The sequence below is a fragment of the Carcharodon carcharias genome, chromosome 22 (genome assembly GCF_017639515.1).
Source record: "Carcharodon carcharias isolate sCarCar2 chromosome 22, sCarCar2.pri, whole genome shotgun sequence".
NCBI lineage: Eukaryota > Metazoa > Chordata > Chondrichthyes > Lamniformes > Lamnidae > Carcharodon > Carcharodon carcharias.
In genome coordinates, this window is record NC_054488.1 from 21454707 (window position 1) to 21479698 (window position 24992).

General features: G+C 40.9%; 1 protein-coding gene across 7 annotated transcripts in view; it reads right to left on the reverse strand.

Annotated features, from left to right (window-relative positions):
* Nucleotides 1-24992, reverse strand: part of tmem94 (transmembrane protein 94) — a 127849-nt gene that overhangs the window by 84895 nt on the left and 17962 nt on the right. For 6 of the 7 annotated variants that reach the window (XR_005946578.1, XM_041216789.1, XM_041216790.1 and 3 more), the window contains 3 exons: nt 5541-5660; nt 4364-4491; nt 2599-2735 (listed from right to left, as the gene is read on the reverse strand). Coding sequence is in view for 6 of the 7 variants with exons in the window: in XM_041216789.1 (XP_041072723.1) it covers nt 2599-2735; nt 4364-4491; nt 5541-5660 (385 nt within the window). In the remaining variant the exon portion in view is untranslated. Of the gene's footprint in view, nt 1-2598; nt 2736-4363; nt 4492-5540; nt 5661-24992 lie in introns of those variants that run through there. The other variant, XM_041216792.1, reaches the window with a different exon arrangement.

A 24992-nucleotide genomic window follows, 5' to 3' on the forward strand; every position in this document is an offset into this window, starting at 1 on the left:
AGTGTGCACCTCAGTGCTGTCAGTCACTAACATTGCCGTGCAATTTTTTCTTTAATTCATTCACGGATGTGAGTTTCGCTGGCTGGGCCAGCATTTATTGCCCATCTCTATTTGCCCTTGAGAAGGTTTCTTGAACTGCTGCAGTCCATGTGGTGTGGGTACATCCACAGTGCTGTTAGGGAGGGAGTTCCAGGATTTTGACCCAGCAATAGTGAAGGAACAGCGATATATTTCAAGTCAGGATGGTGAGTGACCAGGTGGTGATGTTTCCATCTGTCTGCTGCCCTTGTTCTTCTAGATGGTAGTGGTTGTAGGTTTGGAAGGTGCTGTCGAAGGAGCCTTGGTGAATTCCTGCAGTGCATCTTGTAGATGGTACACACCGCTGCTACAGTGCGTCGGCGATGCAGGTAGTAAATGTTTGTGGATGTGGTGCCATTCAAGTGTGCTGCTTTGTCCTAGACGGTGTCAAGCTTCTTGAGTATTGTGGGAGCTGCGCTCATCCAGGCAAGTGGAGAGTATTCCAGCACACTCCTGATTGCACCTTGTAGATGGTGCACAGCCTTTGAGGAGTCAGGAGGTGGGTTACTTGCCGCAGGATTCCTAGCCATGACCTGCTCTTGAAGCCACAATATTTATATGGCTAGTCCAGTTCAGTTTCTGGTCAATGGTAACCCCCAGGATGTTGATAGTGGAAGATTCAGTAATGCCATTGAACATGATGGGGCGATGGTTGGATTCTCTCTTGTTGGAGATGGTCATTGCCTGGCACTTGTGTGGTGCAAATGTTACTTGCCACTTGTCAGCCCAAGCCTGGATATTGTCCAGGTCTTGCTGCATTTGGACATAGACTGCTTCAGTGCCTATGGTGCTGAACATTGTGCAATCATCAGCGAACATCCCCACTTCTGACCTTATGATGGAAGGAAAGTCATTGATGAAGCAGCTGAAGATGGTTAGGCTGAGGACACTACCCTGAGGAATTCCTGCAGCGATGTCCTTGAACTGAGATGACTATCCTCCAACAACCACAACTATATTCCTTTGTGCTAATTGGAGTCATGCCTAGCAGAGAGCTTTCCTCCTAATTTCCATTGACTCTATAGTTTTGCTAGGGCTCTGTCAAATGCTGCCTTGATGTCAAGGGCAGTCACTCTCACCTCGGGAGAAGTGCACACACAGGGGAAAAAAAAACACTGTTCAAAAGTGATCCACAGTTGGCCATTATATGGCTAAATATCATTGGTCTCTAAGATATCAAGATGAAACATATTGCCAATCCAGTCCTTGACCTCCACAGTGATGTACAACACATTCAGACTTGCTCCTTTAGTTAGTAAAACAATGTGCAACTGAACCATTTAGACCAGGAAGTCTCAGAGTTTGACTCTGAATGTCCAAGTTTATTTGACCTCAGCATTACAAATCGCCTCAACACTCTTGTGGTGGTGGAGGATAATTAAAAACAGCTACGGTTCCTGTTGTAAAAAAATTATTCTTTTTAGCCCATGTCCATTCAAAGAAGCTTCAATCAACAAATGCACCACATGTTGACCGAGACATGCAAATGGTTCACACGTTTGCACTAATGAACCACTGTGCAGCTCGATGCTCCATGCTGAACAATCGGAGGGTGTGATTCTAGCTCCTAGCAGCAGGCTCATCTGAGCTGTTACTTAGCTGTTCCCCTCGGGTCACAAATAAAACACCAACCCACCAGCTGTTGCTGCTAAACAAATGTAATTTTGTGAATTAAACTCACATGAAAGCATTCCCTCTCAGCTCAGTTACAGATGATGTTGGAATTATCAGTTCACTGATGAGGGAGGGATTTGAGAATAGCCTTTTCCAAATTACAGGCCCATCATATTCATATAGGCAAATGAACAAATGCATAAACAGACAGTAAGATATAAAAGGGCCAACAAGCTGTTTGATATGTGATTTTACAAGCCAGCAACTGGGCTTGCATGTGACCAATGGCCTATAGTATGGGCAACCCAGTAACTATCAATCTGACCAGAAAACTGGCCATAGGAAATGGATAATACTTCCGTTTAATTCAATACTCTAAGCTAATTCAGTTCTATTACTTGTGACGAAAGCAAAATATTCCAGGTGCTGGTATGCTCTAATAAGACCAGAAAATACTGGAAACACTTAGCGAGTTAGGCAGAATCCATTGAGACAGAAGAAGAACTAATGTTTCAAGTCCATGATTTTTTTAAAAATTAGAGCTGGACCATGTTAAAGATGAACAGCTATTCAGCAAATCTAGAGCCAGAGATTTGGGGTATGCGTGCAGAAGTAGGGGGTACTTTCCCTGGGTCTGTATTTACTCAAGTGTTGTTCATATCTAATATCTGAGTTCTGATGAAATGTCATCCACCTGAAACCTCAATTCTGTTTCTCTCTCCAGAGATTCTGCCAGACCTGCTGGTACTTTCATATTTCTTGTTTAAGTTCTATTACCTGTGCCAATATTACAGTGTCTGCTGTTTTTCAATCAGCTTGGGCATTCACTCCATCTGAACTGATAAATGTTAGTCTTAATCTATCAGAAAGGTTCTCAAATCTAACATTTGTTTCAAGTTTATTCACCATTCAGCTTATTGATGATTGCTTGTAGTCTGGCCATGACCTCTCCTTTTTTCAGTCTCCCCTGTCTCCCAATCACATATAGGTTGAGGAAAAGAAGCAGGAACAACACTGTAGCATTCAGTACTGCAGTGCCCTGGCTATCAGAGGTGAGAAGATGACAAGAATTAGTTGCCTGCAGTCGATAAACAAAGTTATAAGACTTTTGCAGTCCTCATACAGAAATTTCATGATAGAATTCTACAGAAGATCACACAAATTGTTCATTAAGACATTATTTTATTCAATGTGAGTCGCTTGTATTTTAAATTCCTGTTACTGAGAATCAACAGGGGCATATAGCAATATATGTTGAATGTATGAATAGCACAGTTACAACAGGAATATTCAGTAAAATTTTAATCGAAAGCCGCAGTCCAAAGCAGTGACATGCTCCAAGGTCACTTTTGCAGACCTATTGTTTCTGTGCCTTGCCCTATCTCAACTTCTACAATATTTTTTAAATGATCTGTAGCATCCAGAGCAAGTTTTGAATTATGGCCTGCAGACAGTAAGCAGGTGGTCTGTTGAAGATTGCAAGTTAGGGAGAAAATGTGTCATAGCTAGCCTTAAGTGGCCTTGGAACTGTATTAGGAGTATAGCATAGTGACCCTTCTTTTTCATCCTATAACCGAAGCATCTTTATTTTACCTCTTGTCTCTACACAAGAGTAAACGTACCTGGCTGAAAAGCTACAGTCTTAACCCTTCTAAAAACAATGTTAATTAGTTGTTCTCTGCTTTAGTTAAGTACATGCCAGTTAATGTCAGTGTGGGAGGTCTCTCTGATGTCATAGCCTCCTGAGCAACATATCAATGGGGACATATTGCTGTCAAGTCACTGGAGAATTAAGAGGGGGATTATACATGAAATGATTAGCAATCAGGTTGGGTTTGTGATGTCAGCATACCAGGGGTGCAGAGAAAGAGAAGTTGCAATTCTTTAATTCTACAGATGGCTCCTTTATAATACTTAAGATTGTCAATCGATTTGGACGAATAGAGTTCCTCAGCTTTTAAAGGCAAACAAAGTTAGCTGAAATGAAAATCAGAATGGCAGCAAAGCAAACTGCAATAAATGGACAATTAAACTGACTGTCATTTCACCTGCAGCAAAATTGAAATTTGCTTTCATAATTTTCTTCTGTTTTTGCAGTGAAGTTACTTGCGAAACAGTTTAAAAAAGGTTCCACTTATCAAGAAATGTTAAAAAAATTCAGGTGCTCGGGGTTGGGGGATGTTCTTCATTCCTCATCTTGATCCGTGTAAAACATTTAGATGACACCACAGACTCCTTATCACTAAAAAATACAGAAATAACATATGTCCTACACATTTCTAAAATCCTTGTATTTAGAAATCTCCCACATGATTGCAACAGAAGGAGCCAAATTTAAAAAGAAAATCCATCATCTTAAAGGTGAGAACAGATGTGGTCAGAGCGAATTTATTCCTGGGCTTGAATAATGTTCAGGTATCAAAAGCTCCATTCTTGAAGTTTGTGTTGCCAGCTGAAACCCTCAACTCATTGTTTTGCAGTTCACACTGGAGTATTCATTAGCCCACAGTAGTAGACTCTTTGTCATCATCTTGGCTAATCCCTGGTGGCACCTTGCATGGTAAACTCTTCACGTGGGTTTGAGAATAATTTGCTGCACAGCATTTTGTTCCTACTTCAAACTGCTTGTTAGTCTCATTAACCCAATAGATTCACATGAGATGTCACTTACCTTCCATTTGGTTGGCTGCCATAGCAACACAGCAGCAAAATGGCAGCCAGCAGCATAAGTGCTGCCCCTGGCCAATGGAAGCTGGAGAATCGGCAGTTGGGGTTGAGGAAGCCCTTAAGCCATGCTTCCTGCAATATGATCAGTTCAGCAGTCAGATGGCCATAGACACACAGACACACATCACGCTTTAAGCACTGAACAAAATGGATCACACAGGATACTGCGCATTAACTGTGAGATACTAGCTTAGGTTCCATACTTAAGACTTGAGTGAAAATATATTCAGCCAGTTAAGGTCACCAGCATGACTGGAACTTACAGAATCAAAAACAACAAATGCCCAAGCCAAGGGCAGGGAAATTATAAGCTGAATTACAGGTACACTGGGGAGCAATTTACAATACGCTTTTCATTGTTTTCTCTGAATCATCAGGCAGAGATGTGATTGAGGGGCTCAGAGGACATTATCCGCAAGAGTGTTTTGTGAATGTCTTCTGAACTGAGGCTGGAGTGATTGACGGCTTCAATTCATTTCAAGATATCTAATGTAATAGGACACTTACTGCCAGCTTCCCCCCTCCCCAGCAATCCGTTATGGCTGCAGAATAACCCAGCACAACATTGTGTCAACTCATTGTCCAGCCCTTCAAACCTTTTCACCATTCAGCACAAATGTTTTAGTGTGTTGAGTCTCATTTTCAAATGAAAGCAGTGCAATGTAACGGAGTAAAGGACATCTCTCTTGGCCAAACAGGTAGCTTTTAAGAAGTGTTTTAAAAGAGAGACGGAGTGGTTTAGGAAGGGAATTCCAGAGCTTAGGGCCTAAACAGCTGAAGGTACAGCACCAACAACTGAAGTTGCAGATGCACAAGATGGCCAGAGTTAGAGGAATGTAGAGTTCTAAGGGTTGCAGGGTTGAAGGGGCAATTACACGAATAGAGAGGGGTGAAACCATGATGACATCTGAACTCAAGAATGAGAAATTTAAATCTGAAGGCTTGGTGGACCTGGAGCCAATGTAGATCAGTGAAAACACAGATGGGTGGTTAGGACTTAGTACTAATTAAGATGAACTCATTCAAATCTGTTTGCGTGAGTTTATGGAAGGTGACAGATGATAGACCAGCCAGAACAGCGCTGGAGTAAGTCAAATCTAGAATTTTCACCACATCCGTACCTTCCAGGAATCCTTCTTTCTCTGCTGCTTCTGATGCTCTTCCAGGATTACAGCTAGTTGGTTATGTAACACTGTCAGAGCCTGTCTGGTGGAAAGGCCCAAGTTAGCGACCATCTCATCCTGTGAAATAATCAGAACAGAAAAGATTTAGCTGATGCCCCTAATCACACTGCTAATGGGCAGCTTACTGTACGACCAGAAGGACATGTGAATGAATGGAGTCTCTGCTGGAAACAGTTATCATTAAGATTTCAATAAGATATAATGAAATAACGTGAATTATTTTCATACTCTACACATTTTAATTGAGAGAAAAAAAGTTCAATGAAAGATTTTTTTTTTCGAACTTGAGGAATGGCTGGAAAGACCATTATTGCAATGCTAGGTCAATCAACTAGTGGTTATTTCTCACTGGGAAGTGCAATTTGAGAAAATAATTAAGAGCATCGCACCAAAAGCAATATGTTCAAATTAATCTTGCACCTACCCCACCTTATTACAGAAGTCAGTTTATATTTTTTCAAGGTTTATTCCACATTTTCCTACCACTGCAGACCTGAGTGGGCACACCCTGTGTTCATCAGCATTGATGTTAATGGGGGGGGGCAGGGGGAGTAACATGTTGCTGTGTGTCACCAAGTGACTACAGGAAGGGCTAGGAGCAGGGAGAAGGATAGTGGCAATGGGAAGGTTTCAAACTGAATTGATGGGCACCCAAGAGGAAATCAAGTCGCTCACACAGGTGGCACTACATCATCATTCAGGAGCAGAGTAAACTGCTCGTGTACCTAGCCCAGCCAGCTACAGAGAAATAATGAAAGTGGTGGGAGCATCTCATTACAAGAGACTCTCACACCAGATTTATTTCCAGTGCATTTGAAAGAGTAACTGTTGTTTAGATTGGAGCCACCACTGCGTCCTGGGCACAATTCCCAGGCCGCTTTGCAGCTTAAGGTCCTGGGTAAACGGATATAATTAAATGAGGCCAGTGATCATTTGAGCAGATTTTTCCATGATCTCATGGCTCGGCCACACAAAAGCCCCAGTTTTAAGGAGCTCAGCAGGACAGTCAGATCAAACAAGACCAGCCCTGCCTGAGACTAACAACGCATCACAAATCCTCAGTTATGTTCAATCTGCTTGGAAATGGCATAATTCCTTCTGAAGGCACCTCCTCTTTCTGTGCTTGGCATTCTGTCTTTACATTAATACCACAGTACTGCCAAATGGCCTAACAGCAAGTATTCCAACCGCATATGACCAGCCTTTGGAGCATTGCTAACACAGTACTGCAACATTCGACATGGACCAATTGAGTCAACAGATTTCATTTTGTCGTTTTTACATACTTGTATTAGACAGTATACATTATTCTTTACTGCATTTGTCTAGTTGGAGTGTTTGTGCTACTTGCCAATGAGATAGTACTATTCAGAGTTTTGTTAAACCTGCACTTGTCCCAGTTGCCAGTCATGTTGTGGCCTAGCATCACTCCACAATTAAATGAAAAAAAGTTCATTTGAGCAAAAAACAAAAAACTGCGGACGCTGGAAATCCAAAACAAAAACAGGAACAGAAATACCTGGAAAAACTCAGCAGGTCTGGCAGCGTCGGCGGAGAAGAGTACAGTTGACGTTTCGAGTCCTCATGACCCTTCAACAGAACTGTTCTGTTGAAGGTTCATAAGGACTCGAAACGTCAACTGTACTCTTCTCTGTCGATGCTGCCAGACCTGCTGAGTTTTTCCAAGTATTTCTGTTTCTGTTTTTGTTTTCATTTGAGCAAGACCAGCTCCCAATTTCCTTAATTCAGACTGAAAATCAATGAAACAAATTAAAAGCTAGTTATCCAGCTTACATTCACAGTAAACTACCAATCGTTTCAAAATGAATTTAATGATATAATTTTAAAAATAATTATTCTAATTAATATTTGCAAAACATTTGGAGATGTTAAAAGGCACTATATATGTAAAAGTTGTTGCTTTTGTGGTTATGTGCATGATTCTCTCTCAAGTACCTTTCAGATCTCAATTTTCTCCATATTATTTTCTCACAATAAGTCCTGAAAGATGTTGTGGTCGCATTCCTGAAAACTGCAACTTTAAGTTTCCCATAGGGATCAACATTAAAGCCAGAGTTAGGTTCCTTTGGACATCTCTTGCCCAGAAAAACCGACATACAAGTTGAAATATTGTACCATATATGTGCAGCACTGTGCACTCCTAGCTGAAATAACTTGCAAAACAAAACATATCACTAAATGTAAAAATACAATGTAGTACACAATTAAAAAAGACACCACAGAGGTTCAGTACTTTTAGATTGACCAGGCTCCATCTAGTGGCAGACATTGTTTGGTACATGTGTAAGTAAATGCGAATACCTTTAAACTGGCAGTCATGGGTCGAAGCTTAAGGCCCTCTGAGCATTCACGGCCGGGGAATGGCCACACATGCGCAGTTAGTCTTTTTACGTTTAGGCCAGGAACCAGCCCTGCGTGTCTGCGCAGATCAGGTGACCTGGAACAAGAGCGCCATTTGAGATGGGGTGTCCCAAGGAGCAGGACACAGGGAGTTGGGCAGAAGGGGTCCCAGAAGAAAGTCCCAGGCAAGGACAAAGAAAGGGATCAGAAAGAGATCTCAGAAGTCAAGTTAAAAGGAGCAGAGCAATAGGCTCTAAGTTAAAGAGAAAGAGCTGCTTGCGGGGGGGGGGCCCAGGTTAGGAGTTCAAGAGAAGCCCAGAAGATCAGAGAGGGCAACCAAAGGTGGGCCATAGAGGCAAAGGTACCCCTTTGGAGCAGTGGTGTTCTGCTTGGCATGACCGAAGACCTGAAATGGTGCTTGGAAGGTGAAGCTTGAATGTACGCAGAGATTAAGGGGAAAGGAGTCTTGGAAGGCGGGATTGAAATCCTGGAGGCGGATCCTTGTTGAAGCTGTCCGCGTGGGAATTCTCTCCAAAGGTCGCTCCAAGGCGAGATCTTCGGATGTGGAGATTGGAGTCCCTGGTGGGGGAGACAGAGTTGCAGTGAGATTGGTTGGCTCAGTGTGACAGACGTTTGGGTGGTTGATGAGAAAGCCATGGAACCTGTTTTGCTCTTATCCGTCATTTACTTCAGAGTGTGGTGTGTCTGACCACAGTTCACATGTTAATTCACACATACCTCGTACTACCCTGAATGTTAGATTATAAGATAGTTGTCGTAAATTGTTTATCAGCCTGAATTTTTTGTGTGTAAGAAGATTTCTGGGGTAAAGGAATAGTGTGGTTTGAATCATTTTTGTGTGTTGGTATTGAGGTCTGTCCAACCTGTCTGGTGTAATATAGTTCATTTTTCTTGTTTAGTAAATATTTTTTGTGTTAAAAGTTCATCAGTAGACTCCTGTGAATTTGTTCAGCAACTTGCCTCCATAGTTTCTAAAAAAAAAATTAGGATTTATCAAGCCAGGTTTCACTCTGGGATCTGGATTACCCAGCACTAACAGTAGCTGGGATTGGAACACACGTATAAACTGAAATCCCAAACTATCCTGCAGTGACCAACGTCTGCACTAGATGGAGTCCAGGGCTTCAGATGGTCAGCTCAGGTAGTTCTGGGACTTCAGCTAATACCTGCACTGACCAATGTTTGCTATTAGATGGCACCCAGGACTTCAGTGCAGGTTCAGCACGGGTGAAACCAGCAGTGCAGCTAGGACTGGAGTCAGCAGCCTGGAGAAGAACAGACAGGGGCGAGGCCAGGAAGCAACGCCGGGAACCAAGGATGGCAATGGAGTTGAGGGGGATGGGAGGGAGGGGTGGGGAAGAGAAAGAGAGACTGAGAGCAACAGCGGAAGTGCTGGGGAAAGGCTGTGTGCGCATGCAGGGCACAGAAGAGAAAGTCTGTGGCAAACGGCATTAAAAAGTGAAATTGGCAACTTTAAACAGGTATATTAACACCGCTTTATTAATGATATTAAAGCAAAACAACATTAAGTGAGGCAATGTTAAGCAAGGACTTACTGTACTTTCAATTCCTTTAGATCCACAATAGCTGTGACCAAACATTTAAGTGTCATAATAAAGAGAAATAAAAAGATTGCATTCACATAGCACCTAAGTATCTCTCTCAATCATTCAAACCATTTCAAATACTATGCAATGTTTTGAGGTGCACAAGTTATTATGCAGATAAGCAGAGCAACAACGTTGCCGCAGCAAGATCCTACAGCTGCAAATGAGATGACTGACCAGTTAATCTGTCTTTTTGGTAGCACTGGGGTTGAAGAAGAAACATGTGTCAGGACATCACAAGAACTGCCTATTCTTCAGATAACATCACAAGACCTTTAATATCATCTGGCCAACTGGAAAGGGGAGATAATACTCTGGTTTCAAGTCCTGACTAAAGGATGGCAGTTCAACAATGAGGGGCTTCCTCTAATACTGTACTGGAGTCTCAGCAGATTATCAATGCAACGTGGCGTTACCCTTGATCTTCTTGGTCCACAGATGAGGCACGACCAACTGTGCCAAGCTGACACAATAACCACTGATTAACATTAGTGTAAAAATAGACTTTACACCAGGTGGTTAACTGACAGTGCATCATTCATACTGCTCCAGATTGTACATCAGTAAGAATCTTAGGCAGAAATTCTGCAAGATACAGAGCTCGATAACAATAATTTTGAACATACTGCTCCCCCAATCTCTACCAGTGCTGGTTTATATTATGTAGTTTCTCACTCATAGCCCACATCTGAAATGAGACGTTCACGTAGCTTGGGACAGTATTGCCTCTGAACTTGCGTAATGCGAAGCAGAAGCACTATATACTAATGTCATAACTGATTTGTGATTGAAGGTTAGTCATCTACCACATGCATTTAGGAAAGACTTAATCAACCAATTCGGCCATCACTCCAAAGGTGTTCTTGCTTGATAACAACACTAATGTTGCATTGGAGTACAACAGTGGAGTTAGATCCTGATCACTATCCAAATAGACTTGCTCAGCTCAAGAAGGCAGATTCACACAACTTGGACTCGACACTGCTTCATGCTAAAAGTTTGGAATGGAATTGAACAAGTGTTGGAGTACTGTGCACAGTTTTGGTCCCCTTACTTGAGAAAGGATGTAGTTGGGGGGAGGGGGTAGATTTAAATCAGAGGTGATAGATTTAAATCAGAGGTGAGGAAGAATTACTTTTCTCAAAGGGTCGTGAATCTGTGGAATTCACTACCTCAGAGTGCAGTGGATGCCGGGACGCTGAATAAATTTGAGGAGATAGACAGATTTTAAATTAGTAATGGGTTGAAAGGTTATGGGGAGAGGGCGGGAAATTGGAATCGAAGCCAAAATGAGATTAGCCATGATCGTAATTAATGGCAGGGCAGGCTCAAGGGGCTGAATTGCCTACTCCTAGTTCTTATGTTATGTTAAATTTAACAGCCTGAAAGACAGTTTGCCTGTCGCCACACATGGCAGGATCCTCTCCTGTGCAAGAACACTCCGCACCAGAACCAGGTGGTCTAAATGAGATGCCACTGAAAGGACCAAACACTGCAGTTGCTGACCTCATATCAACAGGTGCAGTACAAATGCACCTTTAGTTCCAGAGCAGCACACATCTGGCACAAGGTCATCTTTGCTTCAGTGGGATGGGAAGAGAATGATGCACATTAACTTCAGAGGTATTCTGGTTGGGGCATCAGTGCAGAAATATCTATTTCCAAAGAAATCAAATGGTGTATTAGAATTCTGGTGATCCACCGATCTACCCAGCTGGAATGCTTTAACTGGTTTCAGCACTCTGAGCAGAGACATCAGGAAGAAGTTAGCCAGGGTTCCCAACTGGGATCATTATCCAAGATTATTCCTCCTCTTGAAGTGCAAGACATGCAAACATTTGGTGTGTTCAGGGGGCGGGGGGGGGGGGGGGGGGGGGGGGGGGGGGGTAATTCTATAAGCTTGACTTGGACACTCTCCAATATACCACAGGTCTGGCTGGGAATCACAAAAAGGTGAAGTTATGGAGTATAGTTTGTGTTAACGGATCCTTATTTCAGCATGAGTGCCATGAAAATAGAATAATTCTCAATACTATTGTGATTTATTGTAAAGGTAGGTTAATAGTGGGGTTTGAATAGTTTCTCCGTGTGTATGGGATTTAATTTAATTGAATCAGACCTCCAGCCGGTCTGGAAGTTTTGAGTCATTAGAAGGAAGCTTGGTTTGAAATGCTAAATACATAAACATGGCTGAAGTTTTAGAATGTGAGGTGTAGGGAAAATTTGCATTTTTAGATAAATTAGGCTAGTTTAAATTTCAAAGAGATGGTAAGATATTACACCTAGCCAGAAGAAGCTAAGCCAAACAGCGTGTTTATTTTTTTCCAAAGGTTATTGATAAAATTAGTACTATGAAAAGATTTATATTGTGAGAAAGGTAAAGTTCCAAAGTCATATCAGAACAATGGAATTTGCATTAAAAAGGGAGAAACATGTATAAAGGAGATGAGGCTGTGTGTAAGAGAAGGGATTCTAAGATCTAACACAAGTGTGAAAAGCCTCCAGCCTCTGTGGATCAAGTTGCTGTCTACAGGAACCAAAGCTGAAAAAACTCTCCCTGAATTCCCGGGCATTGTGTTACTTTGCCTGGGTCTGTTTAAATCTATTTGTTTTTACTGTTGACTTAATGGGTGTGTAATTGGGAGCCAGATGAACTAGGGGTTTTGGGAGTTATTATAGCAGTAATTTGTAGACCCATGTATATGCTTGAAATCTTTTCTTTTGTTAATAAATGTTTAATTTAGTTTTCTAAAAACCTCTGAAATTGTGGTAGTCTTATTCCTTCTGAATTCAAGGCATGCCTCACAAAATAAAATACAAATTGCAAAACAGTTGCGGCCGCGTAATCTAGTTTCCCTCATGGATTTAATCTACCTGGCACATATCATCTGCCATGGCATAACAAAATTGGGGCTCTTTGCAGGATATATTTGAAATTCCTTCATTGGTTTGGAGTTGGTGAATCTTAAGGTTACGAGTACTGGAAGCACTCTTAATAGAGCATTCAAGAAGTGGGGTGAAAACCGACACCTATCTGGCAGCTACTAAGCAATATGTTTATATTATTAAAATTGGTACTATGAAAGGGGTTTTATTGTTAGATTTAGTTCAAAGGTTGTTGATAAAATGAGAATTAACATTCAATGGGGCTGGTAGGTATAACTTCAGCAGTTTTTGGGTGTGTAGAGCAGAGGCAATGAGAGATCAAAAGTCAGCCATAAGCTTCCAACTGTATCCACAGGAACCAAAGTGAAAAGAACCTCATTCTGAATTTGTACAGTGAAAATGCTTTGTCTGATGTCTGTTTAAGTCTATGTGTTGCTGTTACCTTAATGGAGATTAGTTTAGGAATTTGTTAAAAGTTATGATAGTAATTTATAGCCATGTGTATTTATATTCTAACTTGTGTAAACTAATAAAATGTTTCATTTAGTTTAATGTAATGTAACTGGTGGTCTGATTCCTGAATTTAGAGTCGTATCTCAAACATAACACAAAATTATAGGTTATGACAGTTGTTTAAAGTTTCCCTCTAGGATTTTTAAATAGCTCAGCTGTACTAACTGCATTGGTCATAACAAGGTGGGGTTCATAGAAATGCTAAACCTATTCCATCGTGGAAGGTAAATTTAAAAAGTGGAAAACAGGAGAGGCGATTGTTGGAGTGGTAGAAAAATTGCCCATTGCAGGGGTTCAGTTCAATTTTAGCTGATGATATAGCTGGGACACAGATGCGGGTGATGCCTATGGTAGTTGAGCAGCCTGTAGCAGTGTTTTCAACAGAAGTGTTACAGAAAGAACATCCTGGATTGTTTCCAGATTGTGAGATAAGATCACAGCCTCTCAGATTGTAACAGGAAGAACAGGAACTTAAAAGACAGAGAAAAGATGCAGAAGTCCAATTAGTTGACACTGTTTTTGATAAGATAGTTCAGGAAGAAAGAATGGAGGATAATACAGCTGAGATATTTAACTCAAAGCAGTTGGTAGAGTTTCAGAAAATAAAACAGTTATATCAAACAGCTTACTCAGAAACAGAGGCAGAATGTATTCCAGAATGCTATTACCTTAAGGGTAATGTGATAATGAGAAAGTGGCAGCCATATCATGTTTCAGCAGATGAAAACTGAAGGGGAGTGCATCAGATGATTATACCATTTGCATATAGAAATGAGATTCTGAAAACTGCTCATGAAATTCTAATGGGGGTACATTTAGGAATTAGAAAGACACAGGTGAAAATACAAAAACATTTTATTGGCCTGGATTGCATAGAGATGTAGTCAAATTCTGTAGAACATGTCACATGTGTCAGGTGATGGGGAAACCACAGCAGTGATTAAGCCGGCACCTTTAATTCCAATTCCAGCATTTGAAGAATCTTTTACTTGGTTCATGGTTGATCGTGTAGGACCCTTCCCAATGACTAAAAGTGGAAATCAGTACTTACTGACAATAATGGATGTGTCTGCACAGTTTCCTGAAGCAATACCTTTGAGAAATATTACAAAGAGAATTGTGGACGAGTTGACTCAATTTTTTACAAGATATGTTTACCAAAAGAAATAAAATCAGATCAGGGTTCAAATTTCATGAACAGCTTGGGGATAAAAAAGTTTAAGTCAACAGCTTATCAGCCTCAATCACAAGGGGCTTTGGAAAGATGTCAAACTTTAAAAACTATGAGGGCGTTTGGTAAGGACTATCCACAGGATTGGGATGGTGGAATTGTATTATTATTTGCTATTAGGGATGCTCTTAATGCATCAACTGGATTTAGAATTTGTCTTTTGAATTAGTCTATGGTCAATGAGGTAAGAGGACCACTGAAATTGGTGAGTCAAAATTCGAAAACTACTCTCCTGGATTACGTATCAAGATTGGATAGAGTATGAGTGTTCGCTAGGGAACATTTAAAGATGTCACAGTGATGAAAGTGAAGGCAGTTAGGAAAGCTTCAGCTTGTAGGTTTGCTGCTGGGGAAAAAAACATTAGTTCTGTTACCAGTACTGGGTGACTCATTAAAGGCAAAGTTTAGTGGGCCTTGCAGGATTGAAAAGAAACTGAATGAAGTAAATTATTTAATAAAAATACTCCAGATAGAAGCAAGCAGAGGTCAGGGCCTGCCATGTAAATATGCTTAAAAGTACTTTGACAGGGAAGACGACCAAAAGGAGGTATTAGAGATATAGATAAGGAGATAGTAGAAAAAATTAAGGGTTCTGAGATTGATTTTCCTCTAATCAAAATAGATAATGAGTGGATTTTACCAGAAATTTGTACCAAATTTTAGCAGTGTGGTTGCTCCATTGACTGAACTATTAAAAAAGAACAAGAAGTTTCAATGGACACTGGAGTGTCAGGAGGCATTCGATAGTTTGAAAACTGTATCGACTACCACACCAGTTTTGGCAGTGCCCAATTATGCCAAGCAATTCAAATTGGCCATTGATACAAGCGATATAGCCCCTGGGGTCATACTGTTACAAGAAGATGAAGATGGAATTGAGGAACCAATAAGGTATTCTTCACGGAAGTTGAATGTACAACAGAGGAGATATTCAATGATCGAAAAGGAGACTTGGTTTGACGTTAGCATTGCAGCATTTTGAGATTTATGTTGCAAACAATTTGTCAGAAACAATTGTTAAAACAAGCCACAATCCTTCACAAATTTTGAGATCAAAGTGCAAGGCTACTCAGATGGAGTTTATTACTGCAACCGTTTAATCCACAGATTATACATGTGGCTAGACAAGAAAATCTAATTGCAGATGCATCGTCAAGAGTTTGAAGCATAAGGAAAAAGTAAAAACCTGGACACTGGACTGGAATGATTTCTGTTGATACCAAGGTTTGTATATATATTTTGTTAAAGCGTTTATCTGGTAATGTAATAGTGTGAGCATATAGCATGGGTGGGGGGGGGGGGTGTAAGATGGATTAAGAAAATGAAGCTGTCTTTTTAAATCATGACGCTTCATTTTCCGGTAAGAAGGGGGATGTCATGAAAATATAATCATTCTCATAACATTGTGATTTATTGTAAAGGTAGGTTAATAGTGGGGTTTGGATTGCGTGTGCATGCTTGTATGTATTTGTGTTTTATTGAATTGGAAACAGCTAGTCTGGAGGTTGAGTCATCAGAAAGTTAGGTTTGAAATGCTAAATACATAAACATGGCTGAAGTTTTAGAATGTGAGGTGTAAGGAAATTTGCATTTTTAGATAAATTAGGTTCGTTCAAATTTCAAAGAGATAAGATGTCACACCTAGCCAGAAGAAACTAAGCCAAACAGTGTGTTTATTTTTCCCAAAGGTTACTGATAACATGATATGCCATAACATGAGACATTTTAGTCTGGTAGGAATATTTACTGTTACCATGCACGCAGATAGAATCCAGATTACAGTTTTGCTGGCATAATATACAATAGGTATTGATTAGACAAACTTGTAAAACTGATTATCTTATAACAACATAAGATGTAGGAGAAGTAGGCCATTTGGCCAATCGAGTCTGCTCCACCATTCAATGAGATCATGGCTGATCTGATAACCCTCATCTCCACTTTCCTGCCTTTTCCCCATAACCCTTGATTCCCTGACTGTTTAAGAATCTGTTCATCTCAGCTTTGTATATACTTAACGACCCAGCCTCTAAAGCTGTCTGCGGTAAAGAATTCTACAGATTGACTATCCTCAGAGAAGAAATTCCTCCTCATCTCTGTTCTAAATGGGCATCCCCTTACTCTGAGGTTATGCCCTCTGGTCCTAGACTCTCCCACAAGGGGAAACAACCTCTCAGCATCTATCCTGTGATGCCCCCGAAGAATCTCATGTTTCAATAAGGTCGCCTTTCATTTTTCTAAACTCCAATAAATACAGGCCCAACCGACTCAACCTCTCCTCATAAAATCCCTCCATGCCTGGGACCAACCTAGTGAACCTTTTCTGGACTGCTTCTAATGCCAGTATATCTTCCGTAGATAAGGGGGCCAAAATTGTTCACAGTATTCTAGGTATGATCTAACTAATGCCTTTAATAGTTTTAGCAAGATTTCCCTATTTTTATACTCCATTCCCTTTGATATAAGGCCAACGTTCCATTTGCCTTCCCTAATACCTTTGAACTTGTATGTTAGCTTTTTGTGGTTCATGCACAAGGACTCCCAAATCCCTCTGTGCTGCAGTCTTCTGCAGTCTATCTCCATTTAAATATTCAGCTCCTCTATTCTTCCTGTCAAAGTGCATAATCTCACATTTTCCCACATTATATTTAATCTGCCAAGTATTTGCCCACTCACTTAACTTGTCTATAACCCTCTGTAGGCTCCATGTGTCGTCCTCACCGCTTGCCTTCCCAGCTATTTTTGTGTCATCCACAAACTTGGCGATAGTACATTCACTTCTCTCATCTGTCATTAATATATATGGTAAATAATTGAGGCTCCAGTACTGATCCCTGTGGCACTCCACTAGTTACATGTTGCCATCCTGAAAATGCCCCCCTTATCCCAACTCTGTCTTCTATTAGTTAGCCAATCCTCTATCCATGCCAAAAACTACCCTCAACACTATGGGCTCTTATCTTAAGTAGCCTTATGTGCGGTACCTTATCGAACGCCTTTTGGAAATCCAAAGAAACTACATCTACTGGTTCCCCTTTATCTATCCTGCTTGTTACCTCCTCAAAAAATTCTAATAAATTTGTTAGGCATGATTTCCCCTTCATGAAGCCATGCTGACTCTGCTTGATTAGGTTATGTATTTCTAAATGCTCTATTATATCCTTTATAATAGACTCCAACATTTTCCCAATGACAGATCTTAAACTAACTGGCCTATAGTTACCTGTTTCCTGTCTCCTTCCCTTTTTGAATAAGCTTGTTACATTAGCCGTTCTCCAATCTTCTGGGACTTTTTCAGAATCTAAGGATTCCTGGAAGATTGCTACCAGTGCATCCACTATCTCTGTAGCTAATTCTTTTAATATCCTAGGATGCAATCCATCAGGTCCAAGGGACTTATCGGCCTTTAGCCTGTTAGTTTCCAGAGTACTTTTTCTCTAGTGACATTTATTTCCTCCCCACCTTGTGCCCCTTCATTATTGAGTAATTTTGGAATGCTAATAGTATCTTCTACCATGAAGATTGAAGCAAAGCATTTATTCAACTCCTCTGCCATTTCCTGGTTCCCCATTATTTCCCCAGTCTCATTCTCGAAGGGGTCTCTCTTCCTTTTTATATATTTAGAAAAGCTCTTACTGTCCATTTTTATATTACTTGCTAGTTTACCCTCAAAGCTTATTTTCTACCTCTATTATTTTTTGGTCATCTTTTGTTTTTTAAAACTTTCCCAATCCTCTGGCTTACCACTAATCTTTGCCACATTGTATGTTTTTTCTTTCAATTTGATACTGTCCTTAACTTCCTTGGTTAACCATGGTTGGTTTTATCCCCTTCCTAGAATCCTTCTTCCTCACTGGGATATATCTTTGTCGAGAGTCACGAACTATTTTCATAAACGTCTGCCACTGTTCAACCGTCTTTTCTGCCAAACTGCTTTCCCAGTCCACTCCAGCCAACTCTGCCCTCATTCCATTGTAATTACCCTTATTTAAGTTTAGCACAGTTGTTTCTGACCCAAGTTTCTCACTCTCAAACTGAATGCTAAATTCTACCATATTATGGTCACTGCTTCCTTGGGGGTCCTTTACTCTGAGATCATTTATTAAACCTGCCTCATTACACATTACCAGATCCAAAACAGCCTGATCCCTGGTTGGATTCACAACATATTCTAAGAAACTGTCCCGAATACACTATGAATTCTTGTTTTGTGTCTACTTCTGCCAATTTGATTTTCCCAATCTGCATGGAGATTAAAGTCACCCATGATTAATGCACTGCCTTTTTTATATGCCCTTGTTGTCTCCTGATTTATTCTCTATCCTACAGTATAGCTACTGCCAGGGGACCTATAGACTACTCCCAACAATGTCTTCTTCCCTTTGTTATTTCTTACCTCCACCCATATGGATTCTGCATGAAGCTCATCTCCATATGTTGAAATGCTGGCTGTCTGGCAATTAGTGAAACTGCGATTTAATGAAAAAGTCAGGTGTTCGTGCAAACCACAAGAATAAAACTCCGGTGATTTATGGCCATTTGAAGCTGGGAGTTATATCACCATCCATATATTTTACTGCATATCCCAATGTTCCATCCTCAATAAAATGAAGACAACACCATTAACCCTTAGACTGTTGCAGGGCCCATTATCCCCAGACCAACTGCTTTTTCAGCTGTCATTCTGATACTGGGACATACTCAAGTGCATTCACTTGAATATCACAGAGTGTAATGTTAAATGGAATCTCATTTCCTCCCTCTTTTCCTCATTCTTTACTACCTTTTTTCTTAAATTGCATTTTTCTCTCTATGGTTATTTTCCGCATTTACCTCTGTATCTCTGTATATTCATCTATCCATTTTGGAGGTGGAAATTTTTAAAAAATCTTTTGATTGGCTTAAAACAAGTTGAAGCCAGTCAGAAAGCAGAACAATGATGAGCAGCAGGTACCACATTCTTCTGAGCCACAGCTTCACCAGAGACTAGTCAAACCGTCTACATGTCCTATACCTCAGCGTTGCAAACACCAGCGGGGATGAACTTCTTTGATGGCTGTGCAGAAGGACTTGCGCTTCTATATTTCTCAATCACATCTGATAAATGACCAATTAATCTGTGCTGCTGATGTTGGTTGAGGGAGGAATTCAATCAGGACACCAGGGGAACTACGCTCTTCAAATAGTGGTACGGATTATTTTAGGGCCATCAGTCAGACAGATGGTCTAGCCTCCTCAGTGATGTGATCAAGAGCAGGATAACTAACTTTAAATTATAGACAAATGCCCTTAATATGTGATGAGCTCTGTTGCCTACAGTTTTGCCTCAACGAAAATGAAAATGCAGCTTCAAAGTGTAAGAATTTACTAAGAACAGTGCAGAGATGTGAAACTTCTTTACAAGGGAGTGGAAGAAACTTTAGCCAAATATTGTCATGCTATCTCCAGACTGTAAACACTTGGCTACCATTTCAAAAATATTACAATTCCAACAAAATACCCCTTGTTTTGCCTTTATTATAGCTTAAGAGATAAAAAAATCAAAATATAAAATTTGTCAAATTACGGATTCAGATTTCTCAATGATCATCTTCTAAGCTCCAAAAGATCAATTCTACGTCAAAGTTCTCACCCCTCCTTCCTTATTCTCTGTGCTCACCCCTAGTTAGCAAGCACTGGCTATTCAATCACTATGAGCATCACAGCCCAGCACTATCCTGTTGCACTCGATACCCAGACACCTACCACCAGGGATCACTAGATAGTTCACCAGAGCAGTCGCAGATGCAAAACATTCAAGACCATTTTGAGCAAATGATGGGGAAAGATAGCACACACCTGTCAGTCAGATTGTGGAATTACAGTGCGACAAGTTACATGAGCAGCGCCCATTTAAAATGTGAATTCTTACAGATGACAAAAGTAGGACAAAAAATTCAACTGGAAAAAAAGTGTGTAAGGCTGTGCAAGATTTTTTAATAGGATAGTAAATGGTAAAAGGCAGCTGGTAGTGAATAATAAGGCAGTAACTGAATCAAGAGGTTCTAATATTAGGAAGCTGGGAGACCACAGCTTGCATAATAACATTTCAGACAGTAGACTATTGATCCAGTTGCCCTACCCACTCAGCTTTCCATGAGATTATTTTGATGCATTTCAAAATCTAATAGGAATCCTGCAGAAGGAACACATGCCTTTTGACAACCCTAAGTTCGCTGTTCTTCGCGTTTTACTCAGGACACTAACAATAAAGATTTTGCTCAATCTTGCTTTTTCCCTGGATTGTCTTTATGTTTAAACTGCAGGAGACACAGGTCACAAGGTAGCTAACCTTTCGTCATTGCTCTGCCCTCTTAGCTGTGGCATTTATCCCATTTATTGAACTGTTTTACAGCAACAGGACACTGACGAAGAAAGCAATACAAACTCTCCTGAAGGTATTAACTCATCATGTTGGGGATGGTTCCTCAGGCACTGCCTGCCTCTGAAGCTCAGATGGACAGAAGAGAATATGTTTAACACTAAACCATCAATAGATATTGTTGTTCTTTATAATGCACTTGATCTTATTTGTACACAATGCAGCAGAAACGCAGCATGCTAGAGCTGGCATGACATAAATGAAAGGATAATAAAAGCAAGAGATAAATGACTGGTACTAAAATCTTCAGGGTTTTCTGTAAAGCAACATAGCACCACATAATATACAATTGTTTTTGGACACTGAACTTGGTGCAGTGAAAATGAAGTTATTTAACCAGTGAACCACAGAAAACATAAAAACAGAAAATTTATGGCCATCTAGTCAGTACCAAAAAGAGCAATCCAGCCAAATCCCACATTCCAGCTCTTGGTCTGTAACCCTGTGGGTTACAGCTGCATATCCAGGTATTTTAAAAATACAATGAGGGTTTCTGCCTCTCGTACCCTTTCAGGCAGAGAGTTCCAGACCTTCACTGCCCTCTTAGTGAAAAAGATTTCTCCCCAGCTCCCCGTTATGTATGCCTCTAGTTGTAAACCTCTGCTAAGAGAAATAGTGTGGATAGGAAGGACCTATCTAGGCCCCTCAAAATTTCAAACATCTCAATTTAAGCTCCTCACGCTGCCTCTGCTCCAAAAAAACCCCACATTTTTTACAATCTTTTCTCATAGCTAGAAGTCTCCATTCCTGGCAATAGTCCCATAAATCTTCTCTGTACCCTCTCTAACACTATCACATACTTTCTGTAATGCAGTGACCAGAATTGTGCAGTTTTCTAGCTGTGGCCTAACTAGCATTTAATTCAATTCTAGCATAACCTCCCTCATTGTCAATGCTTCAGCTAATTTAAGAATCCTGCGCGCCTTCTTAGATTCCTCATCTACCTGTCCTGCTACCTTCAGAGGTCTGTAGACATGCATCCCTGTTCCTCTACACTTCTCAGTATCATGCCATTTATTGTGCATTCCTTCGCTTTGTTTGCCTTTCCCAGACACATTACCTCAAACCTCTCCAGGGCTCTTCGCGCAGTCTACAGCTTTCTTCCTCACTATCAACCATTTAACCAATTTTGTGTCATCTGCAAACTTAAGTCACTCTCTCTACATTTAAGTCTAAATCATTGAGATATAAATACCACAAAAAACAAGGGTCCCAATACCGAGCCTTGCAGAACTCCAATAAAATGGCCTTCTAGTCACAAAAAAAACACATCAACCATGATCTTTGCTTCCTGCCATTGAGCCAATTTCCAATACAATTTGCTACTTGCCTTTAGATCCCATGAATTTTACTTTTCTGACCAGTTTGCCACGTGGGACCTTGTCAAAAGCCTTGCTATGTAGGCTACAAACCTGATACCCTCATCGGCCCTTGTTACTTCAAGTCAATCAGGCATTATCTTCCCTTAACAAATCCATGCTGACTGTCCTTAATTAATCCATGCTTTTCCAAATTATTTAAACTTTCCTCAATTTTTCCACTAATTTTTCCACCACGAAGGATACCAATACAACAGATCCCAACTAACCAATCTGTAAGAATTTAGACAGCTTCATCCATGGCAAACACATTTATGACGAACTTAAACTAAACGTTCATTTTCTTCCTTTGTGTTCATTCATAGAATATGAGCATTTATTGCCCATCTCTAAATGCCCTCGAGGTGGTGGTGGTCTGCCTTCTGCATCTGTGTGGCATTGAGTTGGGAATTTTGACCCAGTAACAATGAAGGGTTGACGAGATATTTCCAAGTCAGCGTGGTGTGTGACTCAAGAGGAAAGCCTGCAGGCGATGGTGTTCCCATGCTGCTCTTGTTCTTCAAGGCTGTAGAGGTTGTGGGTTTGGGTGGTGCTTTTGAAGGAGCCATGGTGAGTAGCTGCAGTACACATAATGCACATGGCACACAGTGCAATAGTGGTGGAGGGAGTAAACATTTAAAGTGATGGATAGGGTGCCATTCAAGCGGCCTGCTGTGTCCTGGATGATATCGAGCTGAAAGTGTTCTTACAGCAGCACTCCTTCAAGCAAGTGGAGAATATTCCAGCACACTTTGACTTGTCTCATAGATAGTCAAAAGCTTCTGGTCAACGTTGACCCCCAAGATGTCAATGGTGGGTGATTTGACAATGATAGTGCCATTGAATGTCAAGGGAAGATGGTTACTCTGCCTCATATTGGAGATGGTCATTGCCTTGCACCGGTGTGGCATTATGTTACATTCTACTTTTCAGACCAAGCCTAATTGTTGTTCAGGTCTTGCTGCATACAGCTACTTACTGCTTCATTATCTAAGAAGTTGTGAATGGAATGGAACATTGCACAATCAGCAGCAAACATCTATACTTCTGACTCAATGGAGGGAAGGTAATGAATTAAGCACCTAAAGTGATTGGGCCTAGTATACTACTCCAAGGAACTCCTGCAGCCAGGCCCTGGGGTTGAAATGATTGACATTTGACAACCACAACCACCTTCCTTTGCGCTAGATATAATTCCAACCAGTAGAGATCTTTCCCCCCAATTTACCTCAAGTTTCTTTAGGACTCTTTGATGCTGCTCAGTCAAATGCTGCCTTGATGTCAAGGACAATCACTGAAAAACTCTCCACTGGCTGGAATCATACCTAGCAAAAAGGAAGATGGTTGTGGTTATTGGTCCATCATCTCAGCCCCACGGCCTCACTGCAGCAGCTCTTCAACGCAGTGCACTAGGTCCAACAATCTTCAAGGGCAGTCACTCTCACCTCACACCTCTAGCATTTAGCTTTTTGGTCCATGTTTCAACCAGGGCCGACATTAGGTCTGGAGCTCAGTAATTCTGGCAAAGCCAACAGAACACCAATCAGCTAATTAGCGAGTGAGTAGCACTGGCAACAACAACTTCCATTATTTTGTGATGTTTGAGAGTATACTGATGGGGCAGTAACTGGCCGGATTGGGTTTTACCTAGTTTTTTTGCTCAATTCAGCTTGACAAATACGTGAATAGGATGAGAATAGAGGGATACAGACCCCGGAAGTGCAAAATGTTTTAGTTGACGGGCAATATGATCAGCGCAGACTTGGAGGGCCAAAAGGCCTGTTCCTGTGCTGTACTTTTCTTTGTTCTAAGTCATATCTCAGCAATTTTTCACATTGTTGGCAGATGCCAGTTTTGTAGCTGTACAGGAACACTGTGGCTAGGGACATGGCTCATTCTGGAGCACAAACCTTCATCACTACAGGTGGGACACTGTATGGCCCATCACATTTGTTGAATTCTGTGTGCTCAGCCATTACTTGATATTATGAGTGTGAATCAAACTGACTGAAGTCTGGCTTCTGTGATGACAGCAATCTCAGGAGGGCAGTGAGATGGATCATTTCTTTGGCATTTCCAGCTGTAGGTTGCAAACACTTCCACCTTTCCACTTGCTTGAGTGCTGGGCACTGCCATCAATGAGGATGCCTCCTCCTCCCATTAGTTGTTCAATTGTCCGCCACCATTCGCAATTGATGTGGCAGGATTGCACATCTCATCTGTTGGTTATGGAATCACCTGGCTCTCTTTACTGCATGTTGCTTCCACTGTTTAACATGCAAGCAGTCCTGTGTTGTAACTTCACCAGGTTGGAACCTCATTTTTAGGTATGCCTGGGCTTGCTCCTGGCAAGTACTTTTACACTCCTTATTGAAGCAGGGTTGATCCTCTGGCTTGATGGTAATGGTAGTGTGAGGGATAGATATGCCAGGCCATGAGGCTACAGGTTTTGATTGAATATTATTGGGCCACAGCACCACTTGGATGCCCATTTTTGAGTTACTTGATTAGTTCAGAAACCATCCCATTTAGCATGCTGCTGGTGCCAACATTATCTGTTTACTGGAATAACGGTATCACAATGCTTTTTACATAAAAGGGTGCATGAAAGGTGGAAAATGATTTGTGCAATCATAAATATTCTATCACTTGAGTAATTACATCAAATTGATGGCTTTTTTTTAAAACATTAGAAGCAAAGGCAGAAATTAAAACAAAGTGTTAGAAATATTCGGCAGCATCAGTGCAGAGAGAAACAAAATTGAATACGATTCTTCATATTGGACTCGAAATGTTAACTCTTTCGCTCTCCACAGAAGCTGCTAGACCTGCTGAGTTTTTCCAGCGCCTTTTTTAAAAATTTCAGATTTCTAGCATCTGTAGTATTTTGCTTTTATAAAAGCAAAGGCAGTCCTGTTAATCACTAAACTAAATTGTCAAATTGCTACAGTGGGTTTCAGAACTTAAGGATAGATCCTTCTCAATTGTCAC